The 19,165-nt window shown below is 36.2% G+C and overlaps 1 protein-coding gene and 1 long non-coding RNA gene across 4 annotated transcripts in view; both read right to left on the bottom strand.

Annotated features, from left to right (window-relative positions):
- LOC105472819 (uncharacterized) overlaps positions 1-19,165 on the bottom strand; it is a 278,602-nt gene that overhangs the window by 147,293 nt on the left and 112,144 nt on the right. The window lies entirely within an intron of this gene.
- LOC105472818 (procathepsin L) lies at positions 1,718-2,873 on the bottom strand. Its single transcript, XM_011726369.3, has one exon. The coding sequence runs from the start codon at positions 2,871-2,873 to the stop codon at positions 1,872-1,874; it is 1,002 nt and encodes a 333-aa protein (XP_011724671.2). The 3' UTR covers positions 1,718-1,871.

The raw sequence follows: 19,165 nt of genomic DNA, 5'->3' as shown, positions 1-19,165 counted from the left end.
TGATTTGAGGAACGGTAAGAATGTTATCCAAAGTGACTGCACCATTTTACATTTCCACTAGTAATCTATGGGGATTCTATTTTCTCTAAATTTTTGTCAACCTTTCTGATTAACTGTCTTTTTGATTATAGTCATCATAGCAAGTGTGGAGTGGTATTTCATTGTGGTTTCATTTGCATTTTCCAGATAACTAATGAAATTGAACTTCTTCAGAACACATGCTTTTAGTCATTTTTTGTATCTTCTGTGAAAAAAATGTTCATTCAGATTCTTTGCCTTTTCAAAATGGGGCTGTCTTTTTATTGCGGAGTTGTAAGAGATTTTATATATTCTAGATACACGACCCATATGAGATATATGAATTGCAAATATTTTTTTCCATTTTATGAGTTGTATTTTCACTTGATGGTTTTCTTTGAATCTTAAAGTTTTTTATTTTAATAAAGTTCAAATAATCTGTTTCTCTTGTTGTTCCTGCTTTTGGAGTCATATCTAACAATCATTTGTCACATAAAAGCTTGTAAATATTTTCTCCAATGTGTTTTACATTTAGTTTTGTTTACATTTAGTTGTTGTAAAACTAAATAGTTTTACATTTAGTTTTTTGATTCATTTCCAGTTAATTTTTATATTTGGTGTAAAATAGAGGTCTTATTTCATTCTTTTGCATGTGGCTATCCAATTATCTCAGTACCGCTTATTGAAAGGACTATTCCATCTTTCATTGAATTGTTTAAAATCAATTGGTCATAGATGTATAGTTTTATTTTTGGTCTCTCAATTCTTATCCATTGGTATATACATCTGTTCTTGTGCTGGTATCAAACTGTGTTGATTGTCATTGCTTTGTAGGAAGTTTCAAAATTGTGAAGTATTCCTACTTTGTTATTTTCAAGATTATTTTGACTATTGTGGGTCTCCTGCCTCCACTTTATCAACAGTTTTTTCCTTTGTAAGTGTAAAACTATTGTAGTACCTATAAAATAATAAAGAAGTGAGCCTAAAATAATTTTATAGAAACACAAATTAATTTTTAAAATTCCTGAATATTTTAAGTGCTAAGAATAAGACTCATATTTGGGTTTTTTGTGTTTTTAAAAAGCATTGTGCAAAATATCTTTTCAAGCTGGTAAAGCTGCTGTGTAGAAATAGACCAGTTAATGGTGTGGAAGATTTGTAATGTGCTGTATACACATCAATCTCTGTTAAGAAAGGCTAAATGTTCTAGGTTGCACAATTTAAATACATCAATTTCTGCAAGAAGTCAGCTGGGATTCTTGAGGAGTACTGCCATCTTAACAATTATTTAGTATTCTGATTCATGTATATAAGTTGCCTTCTGATTTAGAGTCTTTAATTTTCAAAAATATGTTGCAGTTTCCAGAGTATAACTTTAGTACTACTTTGTTAAATTTATTTCTTAGTATTTTTTATTGTATTGTAAATGGGTTTGTTTTCTTACTTTCATTCTTGGATTGTTTGTTAGAAACATGTGGGATACAAATGATGTTTTTTGATACTAATATTGTATCCTACGACCTTGCTGAAGTCACTGGTTATTTCTTTTTTTTTTTCTTTCTTTTTTTTTTTTTTACATTTGAAATTACATTTTATTTAAACAGGTAAAAATGTGTATATCTTTTAAAAATGAAAATACAAAGTAAGTGAAACAATAATACAAACATGTTTATAGCAGTAATTAAAATAGAGGTAACATTTACCAGTGTGAAAATATCAGAATTCCAATCACACTTGGATCTTCAATGATTGAAGTGTGCATTCCACACAGCAGGGGCTGGTAGACTGAAGATAAATTCCTCCTCTGGATGTGCCATCCTCAGTCAAGTTCTTCCTCATCACCATTCATCAGCTCACACAGTGGGGTAGCTGGCTGCTGTGGCGATTCCACAGTTGTTCCTCCGGTCTTTGGCCATCTTTATGTAGCCATCCATGCCCCAGTTTTTACCCCAGCTGTTCTTCACCAGCCAATATTTATTGTTATCCAAGTCTGCTCTTTCATAGCCATAGCCAACCGCCAGCATAGCATGATCTAGGCCTTCAGGGTCACAACGTGGCTCAAAATAAATTCCTTTTTTGTAGAACTGGAAGGAGAAATGGCTTGCATCAACAGCAACAGAGATGGGCCCCACAGTTGCCACTGCCTTCGCCAGGTCCTTCTCCCGTGAAGGGATGTCCACAAAGCCAGTGTCATTAGCAACAGAGTACTTGGGATTGTACCTACAGGTTTTAACCTTTCCTTCATATGGATAGGATGCCTCAGAGTCCAGGCCTCCGTTCTCCTGAACATACCGGAAGGAATTATCCATGAAACCACCGTTGCAGCCCTCATTGCCTTGAGGCCAAGAGCAGTCTACCAGATTCTGCTCACTCAGTGAAATAAGTTTGCCTGTTTTCCAGAACATCTGCCCTTCCAGAGCACCAGTTGCACTAAAAGCCCAACAAGAGCCACACATACCCTGATTCTTCACAGGAGTCACGTAGCCTCTCTCTCTCCAGTCCACAGATGTGGGGATCTCAAGAAGAAGATGTTCCTGGAACTCCTTCCCCTTCCTGTGCTTCTGGTATTGAAAACCATTCATCACCTGCCTAAATTCTCCATTGGTCATGTCTCCAAAGGCGTTCATGGCCATTGTGAAGCTGTGTTTCCCTTGACTGTATTCTTGATTGTGCTGCTCAATCATCTTCATGTTCTTCTCCCACACTGCTCTCCTCCATCCTTCTTCATTCATGCCATATAATTTCTTATGCTTTGCTTTCCACTTGATCCACTGTGCATCTAAACTGTGGTCACGTGTTAGAGCAGCTGAGGCAATTCCCAGGCAAAAGGCAGCCAGGAAGAGTGAAGGATTCATGTTTCAAAAACAGAGCTGAAGGACTTGCTGGGTCCCTGGTGGCTCCTGTCCAATCTTAGCCCACTGGGGTATCAGCTGCAGTAGCCAAAGGTGGACAGGCACAGTGAGCAGGTGCTGGGTCCAGGAGTCTCCTGTCGCCTAAGGCTTCCCGAAAGCAGTTAATTGACCTATCACTGGTTATTTCTTATAATTTTTAGTGGATACTTAGGATTTTCTATATGCAAGACAATGTTATCTGAGAATAAAGGTAGCTTTTATTTTTTTTTTCTAATTTGGATTCGCTTTATTTTTTCTAATTTCCCTGGCTAGACCTTCAAACACTGTCTTGAATAGAAGTGGTGAGAGGAGATGTTCTTTTGTTCTTGATCTTAGGAAGAAAGCATTCATTTTTACCACCAAGCATGATGTCACATGCGGGTTTTTCACAAATACCCATTATCAAGTGAAGGAAGGTTTCCTTCTATTCCTAGTTTATCGAGTATTTTTATCAGAAATGATCTAGGGTTTTGTTAAATGCTTTTTCTGTTTATGGATATGATCATGATCATGTAATTTTTTTTTTTGAGACTGAGTCTCCCTCCATCGCCTAGACTGGAGTACAGTGGCATGACCTCGGCTCACTGCCACCTCCTCTGCCTCCCAGGTTCAAGCAATTCTCATGCCTCAGCCTCCCGAGTAGCTGGGATTACAGGTGCCCGCCACCATGCCCAGCTAATTTCTGTGTTTGTAGTAGAGATGGAATCTCACCATGTTGGCCAGGCTGGTCTTGAACCCCTGACCTCAAGTGATTCACTCACGTTGGCCTCCCAAAGTGCTGGGATTACAGGGTTAAGCCACAGCACCCGGCCTGATCATGTAATTTTTAAATTCTATTGATATCATGTATACATTAATTATTTTTTGTATGGTTAATCAACCTTGCATTCCTGGGATAAATCCTACTGGGTCATGGTATGTAATTCTTTTTATATGTTGCTGGATTCAGTTTGCTAGTAGTTTGTTATGGATTTTTGTATGTATATTAAAGGTAATTTATGTATAAAGGTATGTCAAAGGTCTGTTTTCTTTGTTTCTCCTGTTTTTGTTCCTTTACTGATTTCTTTTGCATTATATAATATTTTCTAATTAAGCATTTAAATTTATTTATTTTTTTTACTGTATCTTTTGAGTTTTTTTAAAAAGTGGTTTCTTTAGGGCACACTACATACATTTTAACTATCAGATTAATTTTCAGGTTTATGCTAACTGAATTATAGTAAGACATAGGAATATCATTTCTAGATAACTCTTTATGAACCGGATGCCTGTGTCTTGCCCAAATTCTCATGTTAAAGCCCTGTCCCTCATTGTGGTGGCACTAGGAGGTGTGGCCTTTGGGAGGTAATTAGGTTTAAGTGAGTTTCTGAAGGTGAGGCATCCATGATGGTATTAGTGTCATTAGAAGACGAAGAGCCCAGAATCCACTTTGTTTCTGCCATGTGAAGACACAATGAGAAAGCAGCCATTTGCAAGCCAGGATGAGGGCCCTTACTGGCACCCAACCATGCTGACACTCTGATCTCAGACATTCACTCTCAAAAACTGTGAGCAAATAGATGTTTACTCTTCAAGCTTCCCAGTCTATGGCATTTTGTTATTGCAGCCTGAGATGACTAAGACATATCTCTATTCCTTTTCCCCTATTTTTGTTGTATTATGCATATTTATGTATTAATATTACAAACCTACAAACTCAATGATACATTGTTATAATTATTAATTTACTCATCTGCTGTCATTTCCTTAGCTCAATGTAGGTTTGTTCTCACCCACCTCCTTTGTGCTGTCTTTAGCAAATATATTACCAGTTTATTATATTTCTGTGTTACAGGCCCAACAATACATTGTAGCATATCATTTTATACAATTGTTTTGTAAATCAAGAGAAAAAATATAGATTTATACTGCTTTGTGGAATTATATAACTAACTTTATTGAAGCTCATATTTTTCTATATGTGCTCAATTATCTAGGATTATTTGCTGTCAGCCTGAAGAACTTCCTTCAGAGTTTTTTGTAAGGTGGGTCTGCTAGCAACACATTCTCTCAGATTTTGTTAATCTTGGAATGTTCTTATTTTACTTTAATTTTGGAAAGATAGATTTGCTTGATGTAAGGTTTGTGGCTGACAGGTTTTTGCTTTTTTTTTTTTTTAACTGAGCACTTTAAACATGACATCCTATTGCCTTTCGGCCTACATTGTTTTTGCTGAGAATCAGATATTAAATCCTACTGAGGTCCCCTTGATAATGAGGAGTTTTGTTTTGTTGTAATTTTGTCTTGCTGCTTTCAAAATTTTCTCCTTGAGTTTAAGCATTTTTACTATGATGTGTCTGATGTAGATATCACTTCATTTATTTTACTTGGAATTCCTTTAACTTCTTGGATATATAGGATAGTGTTTTCTAATAAGTTTGATAATTTTTCAGTCATTATTTGATACTTCCATGACATGGATGTTGATGCGCTTAATGGTGTCCCAGATTTCCCTGAGGCTCCTCTTATTTCTCTTTTTTTGTTTTTTAGCTTGCATAATCTGAATCAAGCTTCAAGTGTGTTCATTCTTTCTTCTGCCAATTCAAATCTACTGTTGGGCCCATCTAGTATAATTTTCATTTCAGTTCTTATGTTTATCAATTCCAGAATTTCCATTTTGTTCTTTTAATAATTTTTATCTCTTTATTGATACTTTGTCTTGTGTTGGACATTGTCATCATGACTTCCTATACTTTTTAAACAATAGTTTCCTTTCCATCTGTGAACATACTTAACATGGCTATCATGAAGTCTTTCCTGTTAAATTCGATATCTGGTTGCTCTCACAGTTTCTTTTGCCTGCTTTTTCTTTTTCCATTTTATGTTATACTTTCCTGTTTCTTTGCATTCCTCATTATTTTGTTGTTGTTGGAAACTAGACCTCTTGGATAATATATTACAGCAACTTTGCATACGAATCTCCTCCCTTTCAGAGCTGGAATATTTTAGTGATGTCTATTTTCTCCTACCCCACACTGTTAAACCTCTGATGTTAATTTTCAGTGGGGCACAGCTTTTGGTATGTCCACAGTCACCTGGAGACAATAGTGGGTTTGGTACGGTTCTCTTCATCTCTTTCCGTGACCATAGCAAACTGTTATGCTCTGTTAGTTGGAGGCTGATTGCTCTATTATTTTCAAATATGTCCTGGGTTATAAACTGATCCATAGGCTAATCCAGTAAGATCTGGGCTTCTTTGAAGGAGGTCCTTAGATCAGTGCTGTATATATTTTTTTTCCTCTAAGTTTTCTCTTTCTCAGGTTCTCTCCTACAAAGTAACTGGCTTATCCTTCAGCCTTTGTCTTGAATCTATTTCCTCCCAGTTGCTTTTCACCATGAACTCCACTATTTTTGAGAACGCCTATAGGTTAGAATGTCCTCATGCTCTATTGCAAGTGAAGTCAATTTCTTTGGGAAGAGACTAAGAGCTATTAATTTTATGGCCTGCTTTTCCCTCTGGTAAAATATTAAGTTAGGCCTCTGTGGTTGGGTTTGAGATGATGGGATATTTTCTCTCAGTGATGCTCCTACTTTTGAACCTGAGTGCCCAGTGGAAGTGGAGACTGTAGCATGAGGTCTTCATAAGTTGGTTTTCTTGGTGTGGAAACTTACGATCCAGGGTAAGGCAACTGGGGCCCCAGCATTTTTAAAGGTGCTGTGCCTGAGTTGGAGTCTGTTTTCCATGAGTGAGGGTGGGGTGAAGAAGGAGCCTTGCCTCTCATCCGCTCTCACCTGAAACAACCTCAGCAACAGGAGACAACTGGCAGTAGGAGGAGAAACATGGATGTTGCATTCTGCCCTAGAAGAAAGCTCTCCAACTGGAAGCTGTGGGAGAAGATGCCATTTGTTCTTGACTAACGAAGTCTAGATTGGAGTTTTCTTATCTTCGAGCTGGAAGAGCCAATGAAGAGTAGACTTTGCTTAAATACTACACACTCCTGCTTTTCATTCTGAATATTCATAGATTTAATTGAATGGCTATTTCTTCACTTGCTGTATTCCTTTAGGATCATTTCCAGGGGTTATAAAAAGTTTTTTTTTTATTTATAGTTTTTACCAGTTTCAATGGGGAATAATTTTTCCTACAGTCATGCTGGAAGTCCTCTTATAATTATATTTTGCTTATCTGGATAATTTTTTCTGTCTTAAAGTCAGCTAATGTTTTCTGTCTTAAAATCAGCTGATTGCAACCTTATATCCATCTTTCACCTTGAATTCCCCTTTGCTATTTAATCTAATATATACATAAGCTATGGAGGCTTCAAAATGGGCTTCTTTGGGGGAAACACCATTTTGCCTAACACAGTGAACCCAATATATCGGACAGTAATTTTGATCTGCATTGATCATATCCTTGTGCTGTGATTTGGTCTGAGTTTGTTCCCACCAAACATCATGTTGAAATTTGATCCCTGATGTGGCAGTCTTGGGAAGTGGAGCCTAGTGAGAATTGTCTGAATCACTGGAGTAAATCCCTCCTGATGGCTTAGTGTCTTTCTCATGGTGGTGAATGAGTTCTCACTCTGGCAAGACTGAATCAGTTCTCATGGAACTTAATGAATTCCCTTGAGAATGCGTTGCTATCAAGCCAGGATGTCTCTTAGGTTTTTCCTCTTCACACATAACTGCTTCCAATTTGACCTTCTCCATCATGTTATGATGCAGCACAGAAGACCTTGCCAGAAACCAGGGCCATGTCCTTGAACTATCCAGCCTGCAGAACCATGAGCTAAATAAACCACTTTTCTTTATAAATTACCTATATCAGGTATTCTGTTGTAGCAACACAAAATAGACTAAGGTAGTTCATAAGATAATGGTAAAGCATGACCAAAAGTGTCAGTGAGCATTAATATAAACAACTTTTTTTTTCTCTCTGTCTTAAGTCATGCTAGGTCCAGGCATACTTTTCTCCCCTTGTGTTAAGCAATATATGTGATGAACATATTTACATGTCTCTATGTCAAACAATACTGAAATCAAGCAAAAATGTCTTAATTACTTATTGCAAGAAATATTTAAATTTTTAAGACAAGACTGTAAGCCAACTTTAACAGCTAATCAAGACTAACAGCCTGCTTATAAAATCCCCCTTTAAGGCTCATTCCTTACTGTGATCACTAATCTAGATCTAGTAATTCAATAACTATACCTAATTTCAACCAGTTTCCTCCTTTGAAACATTCATCTTAAAATCACTCTGCTTGGGTTATAAAACCCTAAACATTGCCTACCCAAAGGTTGGGACATTACTGTTTTTTTTTGTTGTTGTTGTTATCAAAAAGGTGTATGTGTTTGTGTGTGTGTCCCTTACTGTAAGAAGTCAGAACAACTAAGCTCTGCTTGATCATCTAAGTTTTTTGATGACGGTTTGTGAAACTGACAGTTGAAAATTGTGTCAATTACATGAGTATAGACAAGATATTGACTGTGAAATGTACTAAAAGTTAGGAACAAATGAACCATATTATGAAAATGTAGACTGCTTATTTTTGAATATTTGTGTGAACTATCTTTTCAATAATGAATTTGGAAGCAGAGAAATAATGCTGCAATTGTTCAACTACAAAACATCCTAAAATAAGGAAATAGGGCTTGAGAATAAGAATACATAGAAGCTTTCAGATTATTGTTGCTTTATTTCTCTGTAATTTTCTATGCTCTAGCTATTAGGAAAAGAAATACATATGATTTGTTTCCTTCCTTTGTTTACTTATTTTCTTTCTATTCTGTCCATCTCTCAACAGTGAGCTAAAAGGAGTTAAATATATGTATTTTCTTTTTTATTTTGCCATCATGAAGGAGATGTTAAATAGTTCTGAATTTTTTGCAAAGGGTTTCTACTAATTATTTAAATGTAATATTCTCTGAAGTAATGCTATATTGTTACTGATATTTGTGACAACTGTATGCACCGAATAGAAATTCTTAGACTTATCAAACAGAAAGAGGTCTGGAGCTCAGTAGTCCAGTAGTTTCCAACGCTGGATGCAGGTTGGCGTCACCTGTTGAGGCCATATCTCTGACTGTTCAGCCTTGGTTTCTCCACAGGTGATTCTGATACACAGTGTGAGTTGACAGTAGTGATATAATTCATCTCCCAAATAACAGACTTTGGGAGAAAGAGGTTGCCAGAGGTTGGAAATTTTCACTGAAGGCTATCAAACTAACAAGTGGTAGATGTGAAATCATAACTCATGATTTTTGTTCTCAAAGTTAGAATCCTAAATAAATAAATGATAAAATAAGACTGAAGTTGTAATGCATGCCTTGAGACATTTTATGTTACTAGCTAATCTTCTAGATAATGATTGCAGGACCATGGTTGAGTTGTTAAATTCAAAATATTCTGGTTCCTATACATTATGATTCAGGAAACTGTAGCCTGTAAGCCAGATCAAGCCTGCCACATGTTTTGGTGTGGTCTGGGACCAAAGACTACTTGTTGCATTTTTAATATTTTGAAAAAGATTTAAAGGAAAATAATACATATGACACATGAAAATTAGGTGTAATTCAAATTTTACTATTCACAAATGAAGTTTTATTAAAATACAGCCATAATTTTTTATTTATATATTGTCTGTGATCACTTTTATGTCATAGTAGCAGAGTTGAGTAGCTGTCACAGAGACCATATGGCCCATGAAGCTGAACATATTATATTATCTGGTCTGTTATGAATGAATTTTGCCTACCCTTGCTTTCAACGAAGAGTTAAAAATTCTGGATCTGTGCAAATCACTGGGTGTGTCTAATAATGCAAGATATGGAGTGGTTCAATGCATTCCTGGGCATGCTCTTCTATATATTTCTTCAATACCACTCATTATTCTATTTGACTATTGTTCTCGGGTTATATTAAAGATTAGTGATGCACTCAGCTTAAATCAAGGTTCACAGAGATGTGAGCACATTAACAGAGTAGAAGGCATAATAGTTACAGATTTAACTTTTCTTCCTCTACAGAAATTCTGAGGATTTAAAGTGTAAGGAATTTAAGTAACTGTAGCAGATCGCTTCCAAAGGATGCATAGCTCTGCCATATTCTTGTCATAAAGTTGACAGTACACCTATGCTATCCTACTTGGAAAAATATGGTAAGATGATGTGCAATGTCGGTCATTTTGCACTTCAAAATAATTAGGCTTAATTGAGCAGTGAGTATACATAATACTTGCATAACTCTCTAGCTGAGAAAAAGAACTTCAAAACTCTGTGCCTAATGAGATATTAGTGATTGTCACAAAGTCACTAACATTTGTGGATCTGTGTCCTCACAGCAAGATATTATTTGGTAATAGATATAAATCTTTGACAGGCTCTCAGTACGGAAGTAGTTACTAAATAACAATTGCTGTGGTTAATGTGCCATGGGATGCTGAGATAACTTTCCTATTGATTATATAAACATAAGTCAACCTGTAACCCACTGGAATGAGAACAATCATGGCAACAACAGTAATAACAAGGTGGTAGCAGCAGCAGCAAACATGGCTTTAGAACTTCCTGTGTTCCTAGAATGGTTTTAGATATTTTACAAGTTTTAACTCACTTAAATCCTCACAGCAACCTTACAAGGTAGATAACTATGACACTGTACTCAGTATATTATACATTGCACTGTACAGATGAGGAAATAAAGCACTGAGGAGGTCAGAAACTTGGCAAAGGTCACATAGCAGTCTTTGTTCTTAAATAGTATCTTTTTTTCCTGCTATAGTTTATATTAAATATGTCAAGTAAGTAAAGAAACAGACTGTCCACCAAATTATGTTTCAGAAAAAATATTAAGATTCTAAAGGATGGGACTATTTCTCAGGATATGGACTGTGTTGCAATCATACTTTTTAATCTCCTGATTCTAGTACAGTGTATAGTATAACACGTAGTTGATGCTCCATAAAAGTTTGCTGAATGAATGAACTGATTTGTGGGAAATACACCTCATGCTGATTAGGAAGAAGTGAACTTTTTCCCAGTTGTTGCCTTTCATAAGGCTTGCCCCCAGTAAGTCTGGGAACTGTAGAGTATTAATAGCTCTTTAATCTAGTGCTGACAACTATCTTGAGATGTAGGTGACATTTTCTCATTAGGACTTCCCTTATTCCTAAGGAACTATTTCTTTATGTCTCTTCAGGAATATGTCTAAGGATTTTTATTCTTTTTGGATAACCATTGGTGTTCATTCTTTGCTGTGATGGGGTAGAAATATACCACTATTTTGTCTTCACTGGGTCCACTCAGTTTGGGGACTGAAGGCTTTCAACAGGCAGGGAGTCATTACAAACTTATGCACTTCTTCAAGAAATCCTCATTTCACTGAAGAGATCATTAGGCAGTCAATTAGTTCTCATTAGTGAGAGCAATCTGGAATTTGTCTCAGAGTCTAGAACCCCATATTTAATTTGTGTGAGGTGATCACAGGAATTCACATTCCCAGTGGCCTTTCTTGCCTTATAACCTGAATCATGCGTGCTCTCCTATGCAAATCATCACATGGATTCTTTTGTTAACAGCTTTAATGAGGTGTAATTGATACACAAATAACTATACATATTTATTTATTTATTTATTTATTTTTTATATATATTTTTTTAACCTAGGTAGTACCATTCAGGACATAGGCATGGGCAAAGACTTCATGTCTAAAACACCAAAAGCAACGGCAGCAAAAGCCAAAATTGACAAATGAGATCTCATTAAACTAAAGAGCTTCTGCACAGCAAAAGAAACTACCATCAGAGTGAACAGGCAACCTACAGAATGGGAGAAAATTTTTGCAATCTACTCATCTGACAAAGGGCTAATATCCAGAACCTACAAAGAACTCAAACAAATTTACAAGGAAAAAACAAATAACCCCATCAAAAAGTGGGCAAAGGATATGAACAGACATTTCTCAAAAGAAGACACTCATACAGCCAACAGACACATGAAAAAATGCACATCACTGGCCATCAGAGAAATGCAAATCAAAACCACAATAAGATACCATCTCACACCAGTTAGAATGGTGATCATTAAAAAGTGAGGAAACAACAGGTGCTGGAGAGGATGTGCAGAAATAGGAACACTTTTACACTGTTGGTGGGATTGTAAACTAGTTCAACCATTATGGAAAACAGTATGGCGATTCCTCAAGGATCTAGAACTAGATGTACCATATGACCCAGCCATCCCATTACTGGGTATATACCCAAAGGATTATAAATCATGCTGCTATAAAGACACATGCACACGTATGTTTATTGCGGCACTATTCACAATAGCAAAGACTTGAAATCAACCCAAATGTCCATCAGTGACAGACTGGATTAAGAAAATGTGGCACATATACACCATGGAATACTATGCAGCCATCAAAAAGGATGAGTTTGTGTCCTTTGTAGGGACATGGATGCAGCTGGAAACCATCATTCTTAGCAAACTATCACAAGAACAGAAAACCAAACACCGCATGTTCTCACTCATAGGTGGGAACTGAACAATGAGATCACTTGGACTCAAGAAGGGGAACATCACTCACCGGGGCCTATCATGGGGGGGGGAGGGGGGAGGGGGGAGGGATTGCATTGGGAGTTATACCTGATGTAAATGACGAGTTGATGGGGCAGCACACCAACATGGCACAAGTATACATATGTAACAAACCTGTACGTTATGCACACGTACCCTATAACTTAAAGTATAATAATAATAATAAATTAATTTAAAAAAAACTATACATATTTAATCTGGACAATTTGGTGAGTTTCAGTATATGCAAACACCTGTGATAGCATCAATACAATTGAGGTTACAGATGTAACTGTCACCTCCCAAAGCTTTCCTGTGCCCCTATGTTTTTGTTTTTGTGGTGAGAACACTTAACACGAGATCAGCCTTCTGAACAACTTTTGATGTGCCCAACATTGTATTGTTAACAGTAGGCACTACGCTGCAGAACACATCTTTAGAACTTACTTACGGGCATTTCCATTCTCAGCAAAGATTGCTTTTGTCTGGAGGTCCAAAATCCTTAATTAGGTCTGTAATAATCTCTTTGCTCTGGTCATGTCCAGTTGTTGCAGCACCATTTGTTGGAAACATTATCCTTTCTCAATGAAATTGCCTTTGTTCCTTTCTCAAGATTAGTTAATAGTATCTGTTTGGGTCTCTTTCTGAGCTCTCTCTTATTTTCCATTGACCTATTCTTCCATTCGTCTAGCCTTTTGCCTGTATCACACTGTCTTGACTAATGGACATTTATAGGAATTTATAAACTCCAGTAGTTTAGTATTATAACATTTTTCTTTTTCTTCAGTATTGTGTTGGCTATTCTGTATCTTTTGTCTTTTTGTATAAACTTTAGAGTCATTTGCTGATGTCCACAAAATGACTTTCTAGAATTTTGGGTTGCAACTGTTTGCATCTAGATCAAATCGTAAACAACTAGCTTCTTAACTATATTAGGCCTTCCTATTCATAAACATGGAACATCTGTTTTATTTATTTAGATATCTTTGTTGTTTTATCTGAGATTTGCAGTTTTACTCATACAGATCTTGTATATATTTGTATATTTGTACCAAAATACTTCTAATTCCAAATTATATTTATTACAGGCTATACATAAAAATAATTTGACTCTTGTATATTTATAAGGTTGTACTATACAATCTTGCAATAAATGCTTTGTAGTCCCAGGAATAATTTTGTCAGTTCTTTGGGATATTTTACACAGACAACCATGTCGTCTACAAACGAACACAGTCTTACTTCTTCTTTCCCAATCTCTATATATTTTGTTACCCTTCCTCTTTTAATTGCACTTTCTAGGACTTCCATCTTAGTATTGAATGGGAGTGATGAGAGAAACATCCCTGCCTTATTCCCAACCACAGAAAGAAACTGTCCAGTTTCTACCATTGAGTATGCTGTTCGCTATAGGTTTTTGTAAATTTATTTTGCCAACTTGAGAAAGTTCTAGTCTTAGTTTTCTGAGATCTCTTATCACAAGTGGCTATTGGATTTTGTCAAATGCATTTTCTACACCTATAGATATGCTTATGTGATATTTCTTCTTTCATCTGTTAATATGGTGCATTATATTAACTGACTGCTGAAGGTTGAACCAGACCCGCAAATCTACAATGAATCCCACTTGGCCCTGGTCTATACATTTCTATATAGTGTTAGATTTTATTTGCTCATACTTGGTTGAGAAATTTTTCATTTATGTTCATTAGAGATATTGGTCCCTAGTTTTCCTTTCTTGTAATGTCTTTATCTGATTTTGAGATTAAGATAATGCTGCCTCATAGAATATATTAGGAAGTGTCCTTTCCAATTTTATTTTTTGGAGATTGTGGAGGTTTGCTGTCACTTCTTTCTTAAATGTTTGGTAAGATCCACCAATGAAACCATCAGTATTAGTGCTTTATTTTTTGGAAGATTATTAATTATTGGTTCAAATTTGTAAAATAGATATAGAGCCATTCTAATTATATATTCTTGTGTCAGTTTTGATAAATTGTGTTTTTCAGTTAATTGGTACATTTCATCAAAGTTATCAGGTTTGTGGTCATAGAATTGTTCATAATACGCCTTTGTTCTTCTTTTTGCATCTATGAGACAGTAGTGACGACTCTTCTTTTATTCCTGATATTAGTGATTTGTGTCTTCTTTATTTGTTTACTTTTTGGTTAGGCTAGCCAACCAGTTTATCCATTTCATTGATATTACCAAATAGCTACTAATAAATATTATAACTACTGAATCAACAAGACTTAGTTTCAAATTCTGATCATACCTCCCTTTTTGCTATATGAGCTTCCAATTAATCTTTAGAGTTTAAGTTTCCTCATTTGTAAGTCAAAGATTATGATCTGAGTTGTTTTGATAATTAGAAATAATGTGTGCAAAAAGGCATTGTATTAGTCCATTCTTGCAGTGCTATAAAATACCATTTGACCTGACAATCCCATTACTGGGTATATACCCAAAGAAAAATAAATCATTCTATTATAAAGATACATGCACACATACGTTGACTGCAGCACTATTCACAATAGCAAAGTCATGGAATCAATCCAAATGTCCATCAATCATAAACCAGATAAACAAAATGTGGTACATACACCACGGAATACTATGCAGCCACGAAAATGAATGAGATCATGTCCTTTGCGGGGACGTGGATGGAGATGGATGCTATCATCCTCAGCACAGTAACGCAGAAAACCAAACATTGCATGTTCTCACTTATAAGTGGGAGTCGAACAATGAGAACACCTGAACACAGGAAGGAGACCACACGGGGGACTGCTGGGGGAGGGCGAGGAGTGAGACAGCACCAGGAAAAACAGCAAATGCATGCCTAGCTTAATACCAAGGTGATGGGTAGATAGGTGCAGCAAGCCACCGTGCACATGTTTACCTATGTAATAAACCTGCATATCCTGCACATGTACCCCGGGACCTGAAATAAAATTAAATTTTAAAAAAGAATTACCTGAGATTGGGTAATGTATAAAGAAAAGAGGTTTAATTGGTTCATGGTTCTGCAGGTTGTCCAGGAAGCATAGTGGCTTCTGCTTCTGAGGAGGGCCTCACACAATCATGGCATAAGGAGAAAGGAAAGCAGGCACATCTTACATGGCCAGAACAGGAGCAAAGGATAGAGAAGGAGGCGCTACACACATTTCAAAAACCAGGTCTTGTGATAACTCAGTCATTCACTGTCATGAGAATAGCACCAAGGAGATGGTGCTAAACCATTCATGAAGGACCACCTGCATGATCCATTCACCTCCCACCAGGCCCCACCTCCAATATTGGAGATTACAATTCAACATGAGATTTGGGCAGAGACGGAGATCCAAACCGTATCAGTCAATATCACAGTGTCTGTTAGGTTGTTAGAAATAAAGAGAAGACTAGTAATACATTATTGCAGATATATTTTTATTAGTATGTCATGAAAGTATTATCCTCCATGACTATTAATTGTAAAAAAAATGCAAATGAACAAATTTCACCTTAAAATTGAATGTGCTTATTTTAATTTTAATGGATCTACCATGGCTTATGCACAATTTCTTTCTCTTGTCAATTCAGCAGAATATAATTTCATGACATCAGAGTAATGATGAAATTGTTTTATTGCCAAAAAGATTTTTTTTCTGTGAAAATATGTGGGGAATGAGTTTTACATTATTATAATAAGTCAGCAATGTTTCACTCTTGGCCTAGTTGGAAAAACATAGTAGTAGACATGAAATAAGAGAGAAGAATTGAGCCTAAAATGCATTTGGTTTACGAAAAAGAGAAAATATGTTATTTTCCGGAATGTTGAAAACATTAAATGTATAACTCCTATTTATTTTTGTGCTTTAAAAAAGTAAAGTACAAAATTGTTTGTTTGTTTGTTTTTTCCCCCAAGCTGATAACACTGCTATGCAAAAATAATCATCTCATGGTCTGAAAGGCTTCTAAAGTACCATCTTCAAACTGTTCTGTTAAACAGGGGGTGAAAGTCCAGGGCTATACATTTGTCAAGTAAATTGGCAGAGCTATCGCAGCAAGGGGATTTGATAGAACCACACACGTGGGTCTTTGCTGGTTCAAGTGGCATTTATTGAGTTCAAGTTATTTTTGTTGCTGTTGTTTTTTGTACCATTTCACAGATTCAGTAAGATTTTAAATTAATATCTAAAACCTGCATAGAGATAATTTTGAACCTTTCAAAGTTTTAGAAAAATAAAACATAAGTACATTTTTTCTTCTCTCTCTCTTTCTCAAGACCAATGTCAGCATTGTAAACTGTATCTGTTTAATAAGTAGTGCAAAAAAGGCTCTATGAGTTGCTGTTTTGCCTTTATTTTTTTGTTCTCCACCACTGCTCCCAGAACTCCTCTTCACCTTCTCTCTTGGTTCAATTTTTATTTTTCAGTTTTCACAGAAGCAAGTCTTCAAGTTAGATTGAGTCATAGAAATAAACGAATGAGACCTATGATTAAACAGGGAAGCTAGTCTTCATTTTAGTATTGTAGCTTGTGTGTAATGGTTTGAATGTCTTTTTCTCCCTTTGCTGAATAATCAAGAGTTTCTCTGTACTAAGGAAAAAAAAATACCAACATCTCATCCAATCTGCAAGAATTCTTGAAATTACATCTATCAGTTGATCACGTAGTAACTTCAAGAATGTTAGAATCATGTTCTGAGCAGCCACTTACTCATAAAGAGACAGAGGGCAGTACTAACATTTTACAATGAGCCGAATCTGCTGCCCTCCAATTTATTTCTGGATTTTTGTTCAACCCTTTGGGTTAAAACCAAACTAACATCTTGTTCATTATTTATTAATGTAAGAAGTATTTGTTAACCATTACCAAGTACTGATTTGAGCACTGATGATTAGCAGTGAGCAAATTAGATATAAATTCCTGCTTTTATGAGCCCCACATTTAGGTAGGTTTGAGGTAATAAAAATGAAAAATAAGAAAAATATATGCTCTATGACGTAGAAGTAAGTGCTAAATGATGTAATACAAGTAGAGAGGGAGCTAGGAAGTGTGAGTGTGCGTGTGTGTGAGAGAGAATTAGCAAGTTATGGAGGGCAACTTTGGAAGCCCTCAGTGAATAAGAGATTTTCAGTGGCTATGATAAGGTAAGCCATAAGCATATTTGGAGAAAGATTTTCAAGCAGAAAGAACGGCAAAGGCAAGAGACTTCAAAGTAGGCAATTTCATTTCATTTCCTGCGTGACAGTCCCTGAACTATTTCACAGTCACTATTATATCATTATTTTCTTTTTTGTTATTGAAGAGCCCAAGTGCCTTTCTTTACTTCATGGATACAACAATTATGCAAACTTTAATGACATAGTTGCCTCTCTCCTGGGAACAGCCAATGCTTTGAGTTCACCCTCTTTTTCACATTTGGATGGGATAATACTAAATATTTTATTTTACCTGTTCAGTAGTGACTAAGAGGAATGAATAGATTATTTATGTTTTTGCAGCTTTAAAAATAAGTACAGTTCTGACATGATTAAAAACTTTGCTGAGGCCGAGTGCGGTGGCTCACGCCTGTAATCCCAGTATTTTGGGAGGCCGAGGCAGGTGGATCACTTGAGGTCAGGAGTTTGAAACCATCCTGGCCAACATGGGGAAACCCCGTCTCTACTAAAAATACAAAAATTAGCTGGGTGCGGTGGCACGTGCTTGTAATCCCAGCTACTCCGGAGGCTGAGGCAGGAGAATCGCTTGACCCCGGGAGATGGAGGTTGCAGTGAGCGGAGATCATGCCACAGCACTCCAGCCTGGGTGACAGAGTGAGACTCCATCTCAAAAAAAAAAAAAAAAAAAAAAAATTGTTGACTCTTCATTTTTCTTTCATACCTGTTTTGTTCATTTTCTCTCTCTTATTCTCCTTCCTGTCCCACCTTTCCATCCCCTAAAGAGCCACTAGATTACAGATTCTTCCTAAAAATTTAATTATTCTATTTTTATCCGAGTAGGGCTGAGGAGGCAAGAATGGAGTGTTGGTCATCTGACAAGATACACTTCCTTCATTTAACCTCTGTCCTTCAATGTCTACCTTATTTTCTAACTACCAGCAGAATGGGGAAGGCTGAATAACTAACTGCTAAATTTTAACAAATCTCTGTGAAGTGCCATGTCATTTTTCTCTAAAAGTCAAAGTGATAAAATCACTGAGGCATAGGAAAATGACATTAGCGACTTCACCTCCTTTAACTGTATAAATCACTCTCTGGGTTTTAGGTGCTCATTATAAATCTCATCAGTGAGTAATACCTGTTATATGTATATAACAGTGAATATATAATTTATCATTCAAATTTGGCTTCTTTGTGAGTGACCATGGGCACTATTAAATAAAAATAAGTCTGCAAGGCAGGCATGAAGCAGAACTATGCAAAGGAAAACTGAAATTTGTTTATCCTACTTATAATGATATTTAATAGAGGTAGTCACATAGTCACTAACAGATAAGCTTCTAGAATCGCAGGGAATTGGGTTTGTAGTCCAGTGTTCAGGAGATAGCTGTTTGATCTTGGGGACATCATCGAATTTCTCTACTTTATTCCCCAAATCTGTATAGTGTAGCTATCACTGGTTTTAATCTCATAGGACTATAATGAGGATTCATTGAGGTCAAATGTATAAGTTGGTTTCCTTAGATATTATGTATGCAATGCACTCAAATGT

The sequence above is a fragment of the Macaca nemestrina genome, chromosome 4 (assembly GCF_043159975.1).
Source record: "Macaca nemestrina isolate mMacNem1 chromosome 4, mMacNem.hap1, whole genome shotgun sequence".
Taxonomy (NCBI): domain Eukaryota; kingdom Metazoa; phylum Chordata; class Mammalia; order Primates; family Cercopithecidae; genus Macaca; species Macaca nemestrina.
The sequence above is the reverse complement of the archived record's forward strand: the minus strand, read 5'-3'. Positions and strand labels throughout refer to the sequence as shown.